Source organism: Vipera berus (assembly GCF_964194415.1).
Source record: "Vipera berus genome assembly, chromosome: 7".
In the NCBI taxonomy this organism is placed as follows: domain Eukaryota; kingdom Metazoa; phylum Chordata; class Lepidosauria; order Squamata; family Viperidae; genus Vipera; species Vipera berus.
The window spans coordinates 79,813,738-79,827,321 of NC_138209.1; the positions used below are offsets into that span (position 1 = coordinate 79,813,738).

Sequence of the window (13,584 nt, forward strand, 5' to 3'; positions counted from 1 at the left end):
GTTGCATTGCATTTTATTTTCTTTTTCTCTGGTTTTAAATTTTTTAATGTCAGCCTTTATACTGTTGAACTGTCTTTGTTGTGTTTGCTTTTTTATTTTTTACGTTGATGGTCATTTGCTGTAATTAAATTGATTTCATTCATTATGTAAAAAAAAAGGGTGAAATAAATTACCCTACTTTCTTTAATCTTGTAATACCGGGAAGCAAGGTTTTAAAAACAACACCCAGGGTAGAGAGATTATGAAGATAATACTTTAATGTGGCACAGGAATAATGTATCTCACAGACAGTTTTTCTTGGATCACAGAAGAATAAAATGTGCTCTGTACAGAATTAAATAAGGAACAGAATCCACAGTGATCAAATAATCTTTTAATGAAATGCAGTTGGAAGCCCTTTCATTTAAATTGTACTGTCAGGAACAAATTTTAAGCTATAAATTAGTGGAGCGTAAACTCCTCTTCCCCCCCCCCTGCGTACTGCCCCCCCCAAACTGGGATAAAGTTTGCATGACAGGTTTTAGCAACTGCTTGCAGGCTGTTTATCATGACTTGAAAATTGGAGTCTGTTAAGTCTCTTGAATATTGAGCAGTGGCGCTTGCCACTTCTTACTTAAAAAAAGGGGAAAAAAAGATTTAATTCTCAAATGCAAATTAGAGGTATTTAAATTGGGCAGATTCTAAAAAGGCTTGATTTTGGAAAATTGGATTAGTTAGTATGCAGTGCGCAGTACAGAACGATTAATATTTAGGTACGCAATATTAGGGCTGTGTGAAGTGGGCAAGAGGGCGGGCTTCAGGAAGTGGGCTGAGGGGAGCAAAGGGCCCCCACCTCATTTCATTAAGGCAGCCTGGTCCTCCAGAACATGCAGTAGCTGTGAAGGCTTCGCAAATTGTCTTTATATTAAAGACATATATGTACAGATGCTGTGCTTTGGCACCCCACCGAGCGACCGTGTGGTCTGTGCTTCCAAAGCCATCTGAGGTGCACTTGGAAAGTCCACAAAGCAGTTGTGAGGCTGTGGACTCACTCCTGCGTTTTGCAAAGGCACGTGGATGCGTTTATTCTGCTTACGATCAATCGACCGCTCTCTCCACCCCTTAGCTTCCGTCTCGCTGACTTCCGTAGAGAGCAGGACTTTGCCATTGTTTCTGTACTGGGTTGTTAAAATCATTCCAACGCCCTTGTTTAGCTTTCCTATTTCAATCAACAATATATTCATTTTAAATATCCTGGGCGGAATCCCCAGAGGGAAAAAAAAACCCAAACCAATTTATTTTTAATTTTCTTCCTGGTCTTCGCACGTACATTGTGAAATATCAGCAGGCCGTGTTCGTTTATTTTCAACAAGATTCTTTGCAAACCTAAGAAGTGGTAACTTTTATTTTAATAGCAACTGAGACTGTGAAGGTGGTTTCTGCACTTTTTTTAAGCATTGGTGTGTAATTGCAGCCTAGCAAATGTCAAGGGAGATCACATGGAGTAGAAGAAAACTGTGTAGGAACAAGTATTTTCAGATCTCTCTCTCTGTCTCTCTCGATATTTTTCACAAATAAAGACAGTCTTCTAGGCCTAGGAGTTTGAGTAGTTTTTCAGCTGTTTCAACCTGTCCAGGTTATTTTCCTTCCTATTAAAATGATAGATGTTATCTGAGACTTTGGACATGCACAGTATGTCAATCAGAATAGAAGAACAGTACACCAGGCTTTGAGGGTCTAGCATGCTTATCTGCGCAACTAAAGCAAGTTAGTAGTTAATAGGTTATCCACGCCATGTTATGAAGAGCAGTTGCTGAATAGGCATTTGGGCTCCAAGGAAGGAAGGAAGGAAGGAAGGAAGGCTAATAGTAAGATGGATGGACTCAATTACAAAAGCCATGAATGCAATATTGAGAAACCTAAATGTCCAGTCCTATGATGACATTTTATAAGTTATTAATGAACGGCCAGTTACAGCAAAGAGCTGTAATTATTGTCAGCTGCTGCTTTTAGCTGATGAACTTGATGTATCCAACCTAACTCCTTTCTTTGCCAGCTTCGGTGGCCATGACTGGAGATCTATTTTTGCCATAACCGGATTCCTTCTTGACCATCTTCCCTTTTTCCTTTGCTTTCACAGACAGCGTAGAAGATGAAATTGAAATGGCCACTGTGCGGCATCGGCCGGAAGCCCTGGAGCTGCTGGAAGCCCAGAGCAAGTTCACCAAGAAGGAACTTCAGATTCTATATCGGGGGTTCAAAAATGTAAGTGTCTCTTCTGGATGTGGCCCCAAAGTAGCTGATTCATAAGAATTGGGAAACTACTGAAAGAATTTGCATAATTTTAAGGTGATGCCTATTTCTCATGAACAGTACAATGCATTCGGGAACGTGATGGTAACGATTTGTTTCCTGGGAATGGTTGGCTAAGGTGACCCAAAGTTGTGATCTTTGTGGGGGACAAAGTGCTTCTTCGAATACTGTTGCTGAATCTGCAAGAGTTTTGCAAAACGTTTGTGGGAGGAAGGACAGAAGAAAAACACACCAATAGAAGTGCACACCCACACCCAAGCGAGCTAGACATGGGTTTCATGGAAGACATGATCCTCAGGAATGAGAAGGTTAGGATGAGGGATTTCAAAAAGATCAGGAAGACAGAAGGAAATCTAGACGGTATGTCAGAGAGAAAGTCTATAGAAATGAAAAACTTCCTGATCCAGTCTTACTAACCAATGGGGATTCATTGGCCAACACACGAGTGCAGATCAGTTGCTTTTTTTCCTGAAGCTTTATTTTCATGCAACAAAATTCTAAGAACACACAAAATGCTTAGCTTTTAATTTTGGAACATCACTTTAAATACTTTACCACTGAAAATAAAAAGTTACCTTGGTCCCAAGTAGTAAGGAAGCCCATCTTCTCAAATTAGGAGGAAACACCTTTTCTCCTTCTTTGAATTTTTCAAAGTTTGGATTGTGACTGAGCTTCTAGGTCATTCAAGGTCTTGGAAGACCTTCCCACTTAGGGCTCGTGTCAGGACGATGAAACTCTGCGGTGATGCTCACCGCTACATAATTTTACTTTGCAGCAATTCTCTTTATGGTGTTGGTAGAAATGTAGTGTTTTCCCACATTTCTGACCCCTTCAAGAACAGTTTCAAGGTGTTCAAAATCCAGTAAGGCTTTTCTCCCCATTATCTGGGAGAAGAGAGGGTCAGGTGATTGGTTATGATGTAAAGCAGAGGTGACAGAGGCCAGATAAGAAGTAGCAATGAAGACCACAAATATGATGCTTTGTTTTTTTGACTCATGGATAGATCAACAACTCTGTCTCCTCCTGCCCTCAGGTCCTCCATTCCTTTGTCATGTCAGGCCTTCCGGCATGTAAGGTTAGGTCTTTTCCCCACTCTGCTGTAGCCACTCTGCTGCAGGAGACTCAAGGTAGCCATTCTTCAGCCTTCTGAATTGGGAATAGATGCGCCAGTAGACCGACTTTCATTCTCCTGATCCTTATCTCCTACCTCCATCTGTCTTCACTTTGCTTTATCTTTCGATGTTAAGCAGAAGAAAGCTTTTGTTCCTCTCTCAAAATGGTGGCGGGGGGGGGGGCGGCAACAGCAAGCCAAAAAAGCTAATTGGAAGGAGATTGGGAATAGTCAAGACCTCTGGGTCTCGATGACAGCATATCTTCAAATACTATTTGGAGAGTACCAGCCATGGGAGAGGACCAAGGCTCTGCCTAATGGTTGCAAACACCCCATAAACATCTATTTGGGCCCTGTGGGAATATATCTCTTCTTTCGGTGTGGTTCTTCATATAACAAATGGTTGGAAGCATTAAGAAAAGTTCTAGCAGTATTTGACAGTGAGCAATTCCCCTTTTCCAGCAATGGATCCAAAGCTTTTTGTTGAGCTGAACCAGTGAAGCTATTAATTTACTTACCTTCACTTGACAGTTGCTAGGCGGAAAAGGAGCATTTTGTTACATTTCTGGGAATGACAATCTCTGGGATATGGCAGTGGTGTTGTGACAAATATTACTGTTCTGCAAGTGCTGGTTGCAATTGTGTTACATTGAAACCATCACTTCAAAACTACATGGAATTATTGTAATTCAGACATAATAGTACAATGGTTAAGGTGGGAAGATGCAATTAGCAGATCCATCAGCCTTTTAGTTGATCAATTGCTGGAAGCACTTTATATATTATTATATTGAAAGGAATCTGTTGATAATAGGCTTTGTAATTGTGAATGAAGTTCTAGTTGAAGATCAAGAATGAAATCAGAGGCCAAGATCCCAGGGTTGTTTCACCAATTGCAATGTCACCAAACAAATTTCATGGGAAATGCATTTTTTTTAAAAAAAGGATTTTGATGGCCATGGAGATCACTGAAGGAAAGCTTTGCTTTATGAAGACTCAAGCTAAATGTCTCTTCAAAATTTCCTTTGTCAAGCGGCAGACTTTGCTTCTTCCTCAGAATGAAACAGTTGTACGCCTTTTTTTTCCTGACTTGCTCCAGTTGCCTCTTCCAAGCAACTTCAGTAGCTGGATTAGCTAATGGAAATGCTGAGCAGGGCTTCCCAAAGTTGACACAAAGTACACAAGATTGTATTCCCCTCGTGTTGCAGATATAATAGAGATACGGTGGAGGTGGTCCTTGGTAAATGATTGGTTGTTCAGTTCAAAGTTACAACGGTATCATGGTATTTACGACCAGAACTCAACTTTCTGGCTATCTCAGCACCCTCACTGTCATGTGATCTCATGATCACATATGGGTGCTGGAACCGGCTCACATGTATGACAGGAACTTACCACACAGTCAGGCGATTCCACTTGCAAACGTCCCTCCTAGCTTCCCACAAGCAAAGTCATTGGGGAAGCCTGCAGGAAAGGGATGCAATTGCCGATGGAGATTCTTCCCTGCCCGGCACCCACCACCCTCAGCCTCACGGCTTTCCTGCTACACCAGGGTTGCTGCTGTGAAGTGGTGCAGTCGTATGACTTTATGCTTTATAACCACACACCCCTGACGATTACTGTTATTAACCGAGGACTGGAGGGTAGCATTGTTGATGGGTGGGACTGATCCTCTGGAGTGTTTTGTAGGAGAACCTGTCTAGATGCCTCCAAGTCCTTGACTTATGGCCGGTTGCTTAAATAAAAAAAAGGTGCTTATGACACAGAATTCTGTTGGACACTGTCCCCTTGCAGTCACATAATCACAGTTAGGTGCTCAGCGACCAGTCTTCATTTACAGCTGTTTGCAGTTTCCTTCAGTCACACAACCACATTGTACAATGATTTTTACTGGAAACCAGCATTTACTTCCAGTTTCGATCAAAAAAACACCCATTACTTAACGACCACAGATCTTGCTTAAGAATCACATGGATTCACTTAAGAAGCACATTAAGAACTGAGTTGATCTGTTTCACCTACCAACTGCTACAAAGAAAATCAGGTTGATGGTGTGATGAACCCCTTAACGACCAGCACAAGTTAATCAAGGACTGTGCGTGGATAGGTGTGCATGCTAAGTAGTGATCAATAGTAGCATCACTAGATCAGAGCAATAAACGGGGCTGTAAGATATCATTTGTAAGACAGGGATAAGTAGCATTAAACTGTTAAGGTAAAGGTAAAGGTTCCCCCGCGCATGCGTGCTAGTCGTTTCCAACTCTAGGGGCCGGTGCTCATCTCCGTTTCAAAGCCGAAGAGCCGGCGATTGTCCGAGGACGTCTCCGTGGTCATGTGGCCGGCATGACTAGACGCCAAAGGCGCACGGAACGCTGTTACCTTCCCACCGTCGCGGTCCCTATTTTTCTACTTGCATTTTTACGTGCTTTCGAACTGCTAGGCTGGCAGGAGCTGGGACGCGTAACAGGCGCTCTCACTCTGCTACGCGGCACTCGGGATTCGACCCGCCAAACTGCCGACCTTCTGATCGACAGGCTCAGCATCCTAACCCACTGAGCCACCACGTCCCTTATTAAACTGTTACACAAGGGCAAATTATCAGAGGAATAAATAGCTACTGGAAGATTTCTTACAGCTGAGTGATACCAAATCTGAGTCGCTGGAGAAAGCATTTTGTGTTGAGTAAAAAGAAAATTGTTTTTATATTGTAATTGGGAAATAGATTGAGCAGGGCCCTCAGCCGTTTTTTGGCTTCCCGGCTTCCCGAGCTGGGCTGATGATTCATCCTCAGTGGGAAAACTCAGTTTTGTAGCTGCTTCCCCTCCTCTCCTCCTGGCCACGGAAGGAAAGTTTGATTGCCGTAGTCATTAACCTTTCAAGCCGACGACTCTGTGGCGCGCCTTATTTAAGGAGCACTTCACAGCAAATTGCGCAAGCTGTCAAACAAGTGCTCGATGTGTGGCCATTCCCCCCCCCCAGTTCTCGTCTTCTGCTCATTGATAAGTTTCTTGCAGTTAAAGAGGAAGAAAAGGGAAGGAAGGTTTTGTATGTCCCCCAAAGCCCAGGTCGAATACAGTACTCAGGACTGGGCCAAGCTTGGCCTGGGTGAGTTGGTCCCATTCCAACTGGCTGGAGGAGTCCAGAGGAGCCAGCAACTCAGCCACCTGCTACTCAGCTGGTGTAAGCCAGCTCTCCCCCTGTGGAGCGCCAAGGATAGGCAGGCAAGCACCCAGGATGACGGACAAGTAATTTAGGCTGTCAGGACCACATTCTGGCACCTGTAGGTTTCCTGACATTGTATGCCATGCGATAGATACGGTAGATAGATAGATAGATAGATAGATAGATAGATAGATAGATAGATAGATAGATAGATAGATAGATAGATAGATAGATAGATAGATAGATAGATAGATAGATGGATGGATGGATGGATGGATGGACGGACAGACGGATGGATGTCAGCTTTAGCAAATAAGGTGAAAATCTGGTGTCTCAAATATGGCAGATTGAAACTTCTAGTAGACAAATCATTTTTGATTAGCGTCTTTAGGCCATTCAAAAAGAGGACATTTTGGGTGTTGTTGTTGTTTTTAAAAAAATCTAGGCTTCCTAATGTAAATAGAATTCGATTTGGGTAATTAGCTGTCACCCCCTAGTTAATCCTAATTAAAGCGGGAGTGTTATGGATTGGTCTGAACTGCCGGAGGGGGATCGTCTCCAACATTAAGGAACTGGGAAAGAGTCCCTGGAGCAAATAGTCAACAAGCCAGCTTTGATCCGTTCTCATCAGCTGAAAAAGGAAAATAGTCACTGCGGTTTGTGTTGCCATTTGCAGCTGCAGAAAACAGTTTTGTTAGTGAAGAAATGAAGAGCAAATTCACGCGGTATTTATGCATCCTAGTATAAGTGCTTAATATTGCATCCTCTGGATATTTTTTAAAGCTCTGTATGTCATTCGGATGCCTTTCAATTAGACTAATTGATCATTTAGTCTTTTTAAGAACTTTGTTTATTATTTTAAGCCAGGGGTCTTCATATATATATATATATATCTATATCTATATCTCCCCTTCATGGATTACTGCCTTGTCGTGGCGAAGGGGCTTGCGTAATTCAATGAAGCTATGAGCTATGCCGTGCAGGGCCACCCAAGACGGACAGGTCATAGCAGAGAGTTCTGACAAAACGTGATCCACTGGAGAAGGAAATGGCAAACCACTCCAGTATCTTTGCCATGAAAACCCTATGGACAGTACCAAAAGGCAAAACGATATGACGCTGGAAGATGAGCCCCTCAGGTCGGAAGGTGTCCAATATGCTACTGGGGAAGAGCAGAGGGCTAGTACTAGTAGCGCCAGAAAGAATGAAGCGACTGGGCCAAAGCCGAAAGGACGCTCAGCTGTGGATATGTCTGGTGGTGAAAGGAAAGTCCGATGCTGTAAAGATTTTTTCTCCATAGGAACCTGGAATGTAAGATCCATGAATCAAGGAAAACTGGACGTGGTCAAACAAGAGATGACAAGACTGAACATTGACATCTTAGGTATCAGCGAACTAAAATGGACAGGAATGGGTGAATTTAATTCAGATGACCATCAGGTATACTACTGTGGGCAAGAATCCTTCAGAAGAAATGGAGTAGCCTTCATAGTCAATAAAAGAGTAGGAAAAGCAATACTGGGATACAATCCTCAAAATGACAGAATGATCTCAGTTCGAATCCAAGGCAAACCATTCAATATCACAGTAGTCCAGGTCTATGCCCCAACCACCAGTGCTGAAGAGGATGAAATTGACCAGTTCTATGAAGCACTACAGCACCTTATAGAACTAACACCAAAAAATGATGTTCTTATCATCATGGGGGATTGGAATGCTAAAGTAGGAAGCCAAAAGATAACTGGAATAACAGGCAAGTTTGGCCTTGGAGTGCAAAATGAAGCAGGGCACAGGCTGATAGAATTCTGTCAAGAGAATACAATGGTCATAGCAAACACTCTTTTCCAACAACCCAAGAGACGGCTCTACACATGGACATCACCAGATGGTCAACACAGAAATCAGATTGACTATATGCTCTGCAGCCAAAGATGGAGAAGCTCTATACAGTCAGTAAAAACAAGACCAGGAGCTGACTGTGGCTCAGACCATGAGCTTCTCCTTGCAAAGTTTAGGCTTAAACTGAAGAAAGTAGGGAAAAGCACTAGGCCACTCAGGTATGAATTAAATCATATCCCTGTTGAATATACAGTAGAGGTGACAAATAGATTTAAGGAATTAGATCTGATAGACAGAGTGCCTGAAGAACTATGGACAGAGGTTCGCGACATTGTACAACAGGTAGCAACCAAAACCATCCCAAAGAAAAAGAAATGCAAGAAAGCAAAATGGCTGTCTGAGGAAGCTTTGCAAATAGCTGAGGAAAGGAGGGAAGCGAAAGGCAAGGGAGAAAAAGAAAGATACACCCAATTGAATGCAAAATTCCAGAGAATAGCTAGAAGAGATAAGAATGCCTTCTTAAATGAACAGTGCAAAGAAATAGAAGAAAATAATAGAATAGGGAGGACCAGAGATCTTTTCAAGAAAATTGGAGAAATGAAGGGAACGTTTAATGCAAAAATGGGCATGATAAAGGACCAAAATGGCAGGGACCTAACAGAGGCAGAAGAGATTAAGAAGAGGTGGCAAAATTACACAGAAGAACTATACAAGAATGAGCTTAACGTCCCTGATAATCACAATGAGGTGGTCACTGACCTCGAGCCAGACATCCTAGAATGTGAAGTGAAGTGGGCCTTAGAAAAGCTGAGCAACAACAAAGCTAGTGGAAGTGACAGTATTCCAGCTGAGCTATTCAAAATCTTAAAAGACAATGCAGTAAAAGTGCTACACTCAATTTGCCAGCAAATTTGGAAAACTCAACAATGGCCACAGGATTGGAAAAGATCAGTTTACATTCCAATTCCAAAGAAAGGCAGTGCCAAAGAATGTTCAAACTATCGCACCATTGCACTCATTTCTCATGCTAGTAAAGTCATGCTTAAAATCCTACAAGCTAGACTTCAGCAGTATGTGGATCGAGAACTACCAGAAGTGCAGGCAGGATTTCGAAGAGGCAGAGGAACTAGAGATCAAATTGCCAACATACGCTGGATCATGGAGAAAGCTAGGGAGTTCCAGAAAAACATCTACTTCTGCTTCATTGACTATGCTAAAGCCTTTGATTGTGTGGATCATAACAAACTGTGGCAAGTTCTTAAAGAGATGGGAGTACCAGACCATCTTATTTGTCTCTTGAGAAACCTATATGCGGGTCAAGAAGCAACAGTGAGAACGGGACACGGAACCACTGATTGGTTCAAAATTGGGAAAGGAGTCCGGCAAGGCTGTATACTGTCGCCCTGCCTATTTAACTTATATGCAGAGCACATCATGAGAAAGGCAGGGCTAGATGAATCAAAAGTTGGAATTAAGATTGCCGGAAGAAATATCAACAACCTAAGATACGCAGATGATACCACTCTAATAGCAGAAAGTGAAGAAGAACTAAAGAGCCTCTTGTTGCAGGTGAAGAAGGAGAGTGCAAAACTTGGGTTGAAACTTAACATTAAGAAAACCAAGATCATGGCATCTGGCCCTCTCAATTCCTGGCAAATAGATGGGGAAGAAATGGAGGTAGTGACAGATTTTATTTTCCTGGGCTCCAAGATCACTGCAGATGGGGACTGTAGCCAAGAAATTAAAAGACGCTTGCTCCTGGGGAGGAAAGCCATGGCAAATCTAGACAGCACACTAAAAAGCAGAGACATCACCCTGTCAACAAAAGTGCGTATAGTCAAGGCTATGGTCTTCCCAGTTGCAACGTATGGCAGTGAAAGTTGGACCATAAGAAAGGCTGAGCGCCAAAGAATTGAGGCCTTTGAACTGTGGTGCTGGAGAAGACTCCTGCGAGTCCCTTGGACCGCAAGGCGATCAAACCGGTCAGTCCTAGAGGAGATCAATCCTGACTGCTCTTTAGAAGGCCAGATCCTGAAGCTAAAACTCAAGTACTTTGGCCACCTAATGAGAAGGAAGGACTCACTGGAGAAGAGCCTAATGCTGGGAAAGATCGAGGGCAATAGAAGAAGGGGACGACAGAGAATGAGGTGGCTGGATGGAGTCACTGAAGCAGTAGGCGTGAGCTTAAATGGACTCCAGAAGATGGTAGAGGACAGGAAGGCCTGGAGGAATGTTGTCCATAGGGTCGCGATGGGTCGGACACGACTTCGCAGCTAACAACAACAACAACATATCTATATCTATATATATATATATATGTGTGTGTGTGTGTGTGTGTGTGTGTGTGTGTGTGTGTGTATTTAAACTAAGAGGTGTACTGTTAATTTATGATTTGCTGGTAAGCACAATTCTCAGAAAAAGTGAGCAAGTCACACTTTTTTAAAGATAATAGTGTGGTTTCTTTTTCTGCTGTGCAATTATGGAGCTGCAAAAAAGCCACGTTGTACTGTGAATTTCACACAAAGGATTGTCACAAGCACATTAGTACGTGGGATGTTTAATAAATGCTTATAACAAAAAGGGGGGAAAGTTGCACCCATAGCCAGAAGTATTAAGAGTTTTGCCCTCCAAAATGTTCAGTGGAATAATGACCTTTCCAATCAAAACTATTTGTCGGAAGTCAAACATTCCCATATTCAGTTATGGAAATACTTTCAAAAGTCCTGGCTGTTGCTTTTATGTACCATGCCACAGAGATTTCCCATAAATCTAGAATTTAAGGACAAAATTGTTAAGATGTTTCCTCTGCTTTATTGTCATAGACCAATAGTTGTTTCATTGTTTAAACCACTTTCAAACATGGAAATGTCCACTGCCAAATTGCTGGTTTCTTGAAAAATAAATAAAATGCCATTTATGAGTATTGGTGTCACCTCCTTCCTTCCATCTTTCAACAAGAGGAGAAGTTGCTGGAGATTTTTGCAGATCAGCAGAGATCTGATCCTCGGAGAGCTGGAAAATATTTAAAGCTAAAGGAAGTGAGAGGCTGTAGCTTTGCTTCTCTCGTCAGCCTGGGAAAGGTCCCAGTGCAAACGATCAAGGTGAAGTTTAAAAGTAATAAGACCTTTCCTTTCATCTCCTCCCTTTCTTCTTCCTTTCCTTTCCTTTCCATTTCCTTTCCTACCCTCCCCTCCCGCTGCAACGGTCATAAGTGTGAAACACGGTCATAAGTCACTTTTTCCCCAGTACCATTGTAACTCTGAACGGTCGCTGAATGAACTGTTGTATCTCGAGGATTACCTGAAGATTGTCCATCAAAGGCAAATGGAGTGAAGATGCTTTTCTCAGCATCTGAAACAAGATCAGCAGGCTGAACTCAATTTGGGGTGTCCTGACTTTGTCAGGACTAAACCTCAGGGGGCCTGAGCTGATTCTGACAGCTACTCTGCGGTGATGATGGGAGTCCCGGGTGGCTAGAAAAATTCTCCTGTGTAGTGCCAACCCTTTGATCTTCTTAAGCCTTTCCTGATTCTGCCTTCCGGGGAACTCTTGAGCCCCAGATGAGTTTTTGAGAATGAGACAGCCTGTCTATTCTTGGTGCCACGGAGAGTTTTATTTCTGGTGGAGATTCTGAAAACATTTTTTTTTCTTTTAGCCACCTAGGATGTGTTACATTTGGTTTTAAAAGGGGGGATATTCACAGATTGAGTTAAAACAAGAAGCAGAAACTAAACTAAGAAATGTTGAAAGGGAACAATGAAAGAAAGTAATGATTACCCACATATGGATATACAAAAGAGAATGGAACAGAATAAGAGAGACCTTGGCGGTCATCTAGTCCAATCCCCTGATCAGGAAACCCCACACCATTCCGGACAAATGGCTGTCCAGTCTCTTCTTAAAAGCGTCCAGTGTTGGAGCACCCACAGCTTCTGGAGGCATGCAGTTCCACTGGTTGATTGTCTGTCAGGAAATTCCTCCTTAGTTCCAGGTTGCTTCTCTCCTTGATGAGTTTTCTCTGTTGCTTGTCCTGCCTTCAGGTGCTTTGGAGAATAGCTTGACCCCCCTCTTTTGGGGGGGCAGCCCCTCAAATATTGGCACACTGCTATCCTGTCCTTCTCCTCATTAAACTAGACATACCCGATTTCTCATTTATCCAGAAAACCTCTGGGAAAATAAAATGCTAGAAGTTCCCACCAAGCTCATTAAAATTTAAAAGGAAAAGAGGAGGAGACAGACTATGTATCCGTATCACGGTCAGATAATTGGCTCAGGAGAGAAGAAGACCCAAAGGGGACTTTCCGTTTACACTCAGCCGTAGTCTGCAACTTGCACCAATTCATTTAGTGGCCGTTCAAAGTTACAACGGCACTGAAAAAAAGGACTTATGGCCATTTTTCACACTTATGCCCGTTGCAGCCTCCCCAGGGTCACGTGATCAAAATTCAGAACTTTGGCCACTGACTCACATCTATGATGGTCGCAGTGTCCCCGGGTCACCTGATTCCCCTTTTGCAACCTTCAGACGAGCAAAGGCAAAAATCACTTACCCCTTGTCTCACTTAGCAACAATTGGGGTCAATTGTGGCCGTGAGTCGAGGATTACCCATAAAAATCTGCTCCGGCCAGCTGTTTTTTCAGCCCCCCCCCCCGTCCATGAGGTTGTTTCCTTATTTCACTGGGATGAAGCTCACCTGACACCATCCAAGTGCAGGCTCACGTCACCACAGGTGTGTTAGCTTTTCTCACCTGTCTTCTGGGACGTTCAGGGGAGGGCACAGAGAGGTGGGGCAGAAGGAGGATCTACAAGATGCCAAGCTAATTTTCTGCAAATCCAAGGACAGATGGGGGCATCACAGTCACTTCTTGAAAACTCTCACAAGTCCTGAGGTATCGCATCAAATACGCTTAAGCAGTTATGTCTGGCTTATGGCCAGCAACCCACGCACTCATTAATCCTTAAATTAAGCTGAGGCATGAACGCCACAGTCACAAGAGTTAACTCTGCTGAAAACAGCTAGGGCGTTAAATTAATAGTGCTCTAACCTCCCCTCCAGAGAATAACAGATAATTGAGGTTGATTATTTTTTTTTAATAGTACGCAGCATAATGGAATCAAGAACATTAATGAAAGAAAAAGGAGGAGAAAACTAGTGGGGAATGGCCAATCCCCTCCAAAG

The 13,584-nt window shown here is 42.9% G+C and overlaps 1 protein-coding gene across 3 annotated transcripts in view; it reads left to right on the top strand.

The window, feature by feature from the left end:
- KCNIP4 (potassium voltage-gated channel interacting protein 4) overlaps nucleotides 1-13,584 on the top strand; it is a gene marked incomplete at its 5' end in the record, with an annotated part of 258,129 nt that overhangs the window by 226,537 nt on the left and 18,008 nt on the right. For 2 of the 3 annotated variants that reach the window (XM_081332492.1, XM_081332491.1), the window contains one exon: nucleotides 2,120-2,244. In XM_081332492.1, the coding sequence (XP_081188618.1) occupies nucleotides 2,120-2,244 (125 nt within the window). The remainder of the gene's footprint in view (nucleotides 1-2,119; nucleotides 2,245-13,584) is intronic. The other variant, XM_081332490.1, reaches the window with a different exon arrangement.